Genomic DNA, 7555 nt, shown 5'->3' with positions numbered 1-7555 from the left:
ACATAAAATAAAACCACACACACACACACTCTGAGGAGAATTTTCCCCTTTTTAGTAGCTGAAGATGTGGAATAAGCAGAAGATATTTTGCTCTTCAGCCAGAGAGATGTTGCTCATGTGTCTAATTTTGCAGAGAGCTTCAGAAGAGGAAGCTGAAAAAAAGGCCACTGAATTTGATGAACAAAGATGACTGGGATCCTTGAGGCAGAAGTTTTAGCTGAATGTCAGAGGCAGAGACCAGACGTTGGTGAGCTGAGGCCAGAATGGGCAGTGAAGAAATGGGAACAGAAGCATGGGCTAACTCTGTTGATTGGTCCTGTACTCAGACATGGGAGACTGAACACAGACTTTACATAAACTTCTGCCTCCTCTCCAAGTTTCATTAAAATGAGAGTAATATAATTTTAAAAAAAAGGCATAATCAATAAGGCCAAGGAGAATGGGGGAGAGGATTATAGACTTGGGATAATTTTGAAAGGTTGGAAGCCGGAAAGCAGATGGGCAGGTGGTAATAGGTTTAGCACACGACAGAGCAATGAAACCCAAACCTAATGAGGGAAGTCCATAAGAATAAAGCAAATAAACCCCCAGAGGACCCCAGAAAAGCTTAGGAACTGGGGCCCCTACTACTTCTGAAGAAGATGGAGTGGCTAAAAGAACCAAAGGATTAGTTAAAAGAATGGCTGTATGAATATGTTTTTAAGGAATCTCATATAAACAGCAGAAGAAACAACAAATATTTGAAAGTTGTTTCTAGTTAGAGAGAGTCAAGGGTGAGGAGGTGTGTGTGAGAGAGGTGTTTAATGTTATGTGTGTCTGTGGTAGTCGCTCGGTCATGTCCCTTTGTGACCCTTTGACCCCAAGGACTGTAGCCTTCCAGGCTCCTCTGTCCATGGGATTCTCCAGGCAAGAATACTAACAGTGGGTTGTTATTCCTTTCTCCAGAGGATCTTCCTGACCCAGGGATTGAACCTGGGTCTCCTACATTGCAGGCAGATTCTTTACCATCTGAGCCACCAGGGAAGTCCATCTAAGCCCAACCAATTGTTAAATAAATTATTAAATATTTTAATATCACCATGATTTTAAGCCCTGTGGTATTATTTGCCTTTGTAATTGTATACAGAATTAATTTAGTAAAAAACAGCTAAATGAAAAAGAAGGTCATCATGCTTTCAGTATAGAAAGCATTAAGGTTAGGCTTTGAAGGGGAAAAAAATGGAAAGACAGTACCATAAAGGGACACAGTAAAGAGAGATTTTTGTTGTTAGGTGAGATTTCATCATGAGTAAAGGGTAAGGTCAGTAATCCAACGGAATGGGAAAGATGGGAGCTTTAAGAGAGAAAGGGCAAAATTGTTAGAATAAGGTTGAGGATGGGATGGGAGAAGGTATAACCAGAGCATGGGGGAGAAGATTGCCTTTGGAATTAGGCAGTTTTCTATTTCTAAAATTTCTTATTGTAAGTGGAATCAATTTTATGATAATATTACCATTTAAAATTTAAGATTGATGGTAATGGCAAATACCAACAATGTGGCTGCTGACAATGGCAATAATCAAAGGAAAGTTAGAAAATTATTTGTGATGGCGGAAAACAGTAAAAGTAAGGCTTTCTTATTCACTGTGTAAAACCTGATGGCAAAAAGTTTTAACTCTACAGGGACTGGGTAAGTCACAGTTGCCCATGGAGCCTCAATGTCTAAGCAGTAGGCTGATGATCTTAGAGGACATTATTAAAGGGGTTTTTGTACATGCATTTTTACACCAGTCTTTGCTGTAGACAGAATATAAACTATTCCTCATATATTCATGTGTGTTTATCTTTCCAATGGGTGTGGAAGCTGTTAAAATTAATAAGAAGCAAAATTATTTAAATCATCACTGAAATTATATTGTGTAACTTCCTTCCTTCCTACAATAATGGATACTAAAATTACAGCTACTATTCTGCCTATAGTTGATGGTGAAAGGTAGAGTGGTGGATGTAAGTATTTTCTTAGGATTTGTTTTTGTGGTAAACATAATACTATTTACTAAAATCTCATGTAACTCTTACTTCCAAGCAAATGGTGAGGCTGCATTTCCTTCTTGTGGCTGGATGTGGTGGTGACTTGCTTTGCCCACAGAAATGTAAGCTGAAGTAACATGTATTGGTTTCAGGTAGAAACATTTAATTTCCAGTGCTCAACAATGCTACTTACTTCTGCTCTGCTATGGTGATCAGGGGAGCATGTGTTTCAGAGGCACCATAGAATCAAACCAGCTCAGAAGGTTGGCCCAACACATGGAGGACGTGTTCACTGGAGAGTTACCCAGACCCACAGTCTTTGCATGAGAAAAAATTAACTTTTCTTATGTCAAGCCACTAAGATTTGAGGATTGGTTCTTACTGGAGTGTAGCCAAAACTGACTGATACAGATAGCCATCTAGAAATAGTCTTTATAATCCCAAACCTTGAGAACCACTTGTCTAGGGAGATTGGGACAAACTGAATCATTCTGTGTGTAAACTATGTGTGAGCTGATGGAGTATGCTAAAGAAGCCTTTTCCCCATTGTTATTGAGTCTGGAATTTAAAGCTGAAAAAGAAGAGTACCAAATACATGGAAAGTACTCCCAGTTGTAGCCTGGGACTGTCTGCCTCACTCACGTGAGGTGTGTAATTGTGCAAATGCAGATTCTTGGACCCAAGCATTCGACCTCCTGAGTTAGAATTTCTGAGGGGAGACCTTGAATCTGTACTGTAAACAAGCTCCATAAAGATTCTTACACTCCCCAAGGATGGAGAGCCACTCCTATTGTGCAATAATTTTCAAAGTGGATTACATAAACCCCGGGGATGTGAAGATAACCCAGAGGGTGAAATAACTTTGCATGTTTTATTGAAAAAGTAGAAAGACAGAAATGAACCTTTTCTAATATTTGAATATGGATTGGCTCTTCACAGCATATTCACTCACTATTTATTGAGAGCCTACTATATGCTGGGCACTGCTCTAGGTCCTGGGGACACAAGTGCAAAAAGTAAATAAAGAATAAACATAGGGACCTCCCTGGTGATCCAGTGGCTAAGACTTTGTGTTTCCAATGCAGGGGGCCCAGGTTCAGTCCCAGGACATGCATGACATCCCACATGTCACAATTAAAGATTCCAAATAAGACCCGGTGCAGACAAATAAATAAATATTTTTTTAAAAAAGAATAAATATGTAGTATGACATAAGGAGACAAACACAAACACACAGTAAAAGAAAGAGAGAGATTGTGGAGAGTGAGGGGAAGGATTGCTATTTTTGCATATAGGGTTGTCAAGGAAGACTTTGAGGAAAAGTCCTTGGAGCAGATGCCTGAAGGTGAGTGAGTAAGCCATGCAGATATCTAGGGGTGAAGTGTCACAGTCAGAGGAAACAGCCAGAGCAAAAGTTGAGGGGTAGAAGTATATGTGATGTGCTCTTGGACCAGGACGCTGGTGTGGCTGGAGGGCTGTGAATGGCTGAAGGGAGAACAGGAGGAGATGAGGCCAGAGAATTGGAGGGATGTGTGATTGATCACATAGGACCTTGTTGGCTACTGGAAAGATTTTGGCTTATCCACTGGAGGATGTGAGCAAATGATGTTGAGAGGGTAGGCAGATAATGAAGAATTGGTAAAGGAGATAAGAAGACGTGGCCAGTGAAGTAAAAGACAAATAAACAGAAAATGGTGACACAGAGGCAGAGAGAAGGAAGGGATGATTAGCAGTTGTGTGATACTCCTCCAGTAAGATGGGAATCTTGACAAAGGTTATTTTGGTAGAATGTGGGAACTCAAGCCAGACTGGGTTGGGAAGCCCCAAGAAATAATAGAAAGAGAAATTGAGCATAGCAACTTTTTTGAAGATTAGATGTCAAGAAGCACAGAGAAATGGGGTAATAATTGGAGGGCATTATTGACTACACTAAAGCCTTTGACTCTGTGGATCACAGCAAACTGGAAAATTCTTAAAGAGATGGGAACACCAGACCACCTTACCTGACTCCTGTGAAACCTGTGTGCAGGTCAAGAAGCAACAGTTAGAACCGGACATGGAACAATGGACTAGTTCAAAATTGGGAAAGGAGTACGTCAAGGGTGTATATTGTCACCCTGCTTATTTAACTTATGTGCAGAGAACATCATGTGAAATGCCAGGCTGGATGAAGCACAAGCTGGAATCAAGATCACCAGGAGAAGTATCAATAACTCAGATATGCAGATGACACCACCCTATGGCAGAAAGTGAAGAGGAACTAAAGAGCCTCTTAATGAAGGTAGAAGAGGAGAGTGAAAAAGCTGGCTTAAAATTCAGCATTCAGAAAACTAATATCATGGCATCTGATCTAATCACTTTATGGCAAATAGATGGGGAAACAATGGAAACGGTGACAGACTATTTTCTTGGGCTCCAAAATCACTGCAGATGGTGACTGCAACAATGAAGTTAAAGGAGACATGCTCTTTGGAAGAAAACCTATGATAAACCTAGACAGCATATTAAAAAGCAGAGACGTTACTATGCCAACAAAAGTCCGTCTTGTCAAAGCTATAGTTTTTCCAGTAGTCACGCATGGATGTGAGAATTGGAAGGCTGAGCATTGAAGAATTGTTAATTTTGAACTGCGGTGTTGGAGAAGACTCTTGAGAGTCCCTTGGACTGCAAGGAGATCAAACCAGTCAATCCTAAAGAGATCAGTCCCAAATACTCATTGGAAGAACTGATGTTGAAGCTGAAGCTCCAATACTTTGACCACCTGATGTGAAGAGCTGACTCATAAGAAAAGACCCTGATGCTGGGAAAGATTGAAGGCAGGAAGAGAAAGGGATGACAGAGGATGAGATGGTTGGATGGCATCATCAACTCAATGGACATGAGTTTGGGCAAGCCCCAGGAGATGGTGAAGGTCAGGGAAGTCTGGCGTGCTGCAGTCCATGGGGTTGCAAAGAGCTGGACCTGACTGAGTGACTAAACAACAACATGGGGTCAAGAGAAGGTTTCTCTGTCAGGATGGAGAATCATATTCATGTGCTTGATTATGGGACATTATAGACTATATCATCTAGTTTTAGCTGAAATAATCTTCACAGATGGACAAGTGATTTAGAGATGCATGTAGTGAAATGATACCAGATTGACAATAATGCCAAAATACAACATCAATAAACAAGAAAAATGGCAGAGTCTACACTTCCAGCTACAGCAGAAGCTGTTCACTAGCCACACCATGGGGTTCAAGATCCCACAATCCACATGAGTCAAATAGAAAGCTAATCAGATATGAAAAGAAGCCAACCCTCCCCCAATCAATAATATTAAAGAGACTAATTGAAATATAGGTTTCCATAGAATATTATCATTGAAACTTTCCCTGTGTTTATTGTGTGTGTTGACTTAGCAGCAGCAGCAGCTCTTTGTAAGGTATCTTTTCCAATTAATATGATATTAAAATCAAATGAAAAAATTTAAAAATAGTGTATTTGATGATGATATTTCATTAAAGATTAACAGTAGGATTATTATTAAAGTACTTGTTTTTAAAATTTTATTTTTTAAAGTATATTTATACAGTAGAGTATATATTATTTATAAATAAATATATTCACATATACTTGGGGAACATGCACAAAAATTTTTAGTGATTACTACTATAGCCTAGTTATCTCTAAAACATGACTCAATTCCCTTAGCTGCTGTTTCTTTTTTTTTTAGGGGGGATCATTTCTTTGGTATTTGTGATGCTGTAATAATTATCCTGCTGTAAACTTTATGTTTTTATTCTAGGCAGGAGTACAGGTTAGCTTTTTTGTTAGCCATGGCACGTGGATTGTGGGATCTTAGTTCCTCGACCAGGGATTGATCCTGCACCCTTGGCAGTGAAAGCATGGTGAAAGGCCTAAGCACTTGACCTCCAGGGAATTTCCCAGTGAAGCCATTTTAGATGGACAGTTGGTTATTAGACAACAAACAAGAAAAACAACAACAACAACAACAATCTACTATCCCACCCTGGTATACAGCCATATAGCTTTACCTCTGATTTCTTCACTGCCTTTGACTTTCCTCGTTTTCTAAAATTATCCTATAAACAAAAGAAAAAAATGATCAATTATGACCAAGTAGAGCAAAAGTCCACCATTTTCCGTCCTGCTTTTTGCTTTAAAAACGTCGAAAATTCCCCTCTACTGCTAACTAGCTGTGTGATTTTTGGTAAATGACTTTACCTTGATGGTTGTTTCTTCTTCTGTGAAATGTGGAAAATAAAAAGAATATCCTCACAGAGCTGCTGTGAACAGCAAGTGCAAAATACATGGGACGGCACAAATAAACACTGAAGATCCTACACAGACGCTAATGTGACGCTGACTGTGGTAGACTGCTTATGGCCCCAGTTCTACTGCTCTTTATCCTATCCTTTGATGTTCTCTCTTCCTCCGGAGAGGGGAGGTACGTTTTCCTACTTCTAGATTCTGGGCCTGGCCAGTGACTTGCTTTGGACAACAGGAAGTCAGCATATGTGACATAAGAGATGCTTGGAGGGTACTTGTGCAACTGGGTCTGTCCTTCTGCTTCTCTGCCATAGCTACAGGAAGAAGATGATCAGGCCAGCAACGAAGAATCACTCCAGCTGAGCCCACCTTAGATGAGATGATCTCCAGCTAACCTGTAGGCGAGTAAACTAAATCAGGTTACATGCCACTGAGATTTTGTGATGATTGGATCAGGATGGCCAACAGGTACAATCAGGATTTCCCTGGAAAACACTGAGGAATAAGATGGAAAAGTTTCAAAAAGAGTAAGCAATATAAACTTTTGTCTTTCTTCCAGAAGTGAATAAACAGCTCATATCCTGAAAGTTAACAGTCATATCAGAACATTTCCACTGAAAGAGTTTTAGGCCCTATGCGGCCTCAGTTCCTTCTCATCGTGGTCTTCACTAGCAATTTTTCCCTCCAATTTTATTTCAGGGTCATTTCCATCACTTTTGCCTCAGAGAGTGCAAAACAAAACAAAACAATGGTGTAGTTTCTTGGTCTTGTTTTGTTATAATGAATGTAAAATGGATGAAAAAATTTTTTCATTTTTAATTGATATTTTTTAAAATAGAAAACACATAGAAATATTACAAACATGTTCAAAAGGGTGCCTGTAAAAATTATATTTCTCTCCTGTTATCCCTTCACTCCCTCAAGCACTACCGCAGAGTCAACCACTTAATAGTTCCTAGTGAACCTTTCCGGAGAAGGCAATGGCACGCCACTCCAATACTCTTGCCTGGAAAATCCCATGGATGGAGGAGCCGGGTGGGCTGCAGTCCATGGGGTCGCTAAGAGTCGAACACGACTGAGCGACTTCACTTTCACTTTTCACTTTCATGCATTGGAGAAGGAAATGGCAACCCACTCCAGTGTTCTTGCCTGGAGAATCCCAGGGACAGGGGAGCCTGGTGGGCTGCCATCTATGGGGTCGCAGAGTCAGACACAACTGACATGACTTAGCAGCAGCAGCAGCAGCAGCAGTGAACCTTTCCAGAGATCAT

The 7555-nt window shown here is 40.3% G+C and overlaps 1 protein-coding gene across 1 annotated transcript in view; it reads right to left on the bottom strand.

Annotated features, from left to right (window-relative positions):
* The window catches only part of CFI (complement factor I), a 50996-nt gene that overhangs the window by 36730 nt on the left and 6711 nt on the right, over positions 1-7555 (bottom strand). The window contains exon 2 of the mRNA XM_010858546.1: positions 6050-6097. Coding sequence (XP_010856848.1) covers positions 6050-6097 — 48 coding nt within the window. The remainder of the gene's footprint in view (positions 1-6049; positions 6098-7555) is intronic.

This window comes from Bison bison, unplaced genomic scaffold (assembly GCF_000754665.1).
Source record: "Bison bison bison isolate TAMUID 2011002044 unplaced genomic scaffold, Bison_UMD1.0 scf7180017864389, whole genome shotgun sequence".
NCBI classification, from domain to species: Eukaryota; Metazoa; Chordata; class Mammalia; order Artiodactyla; family Bovidae; genus Bison; species Bison bison.
This window is presented reverse-complemented; position numbering and strand designations above follow the sequence as displayed.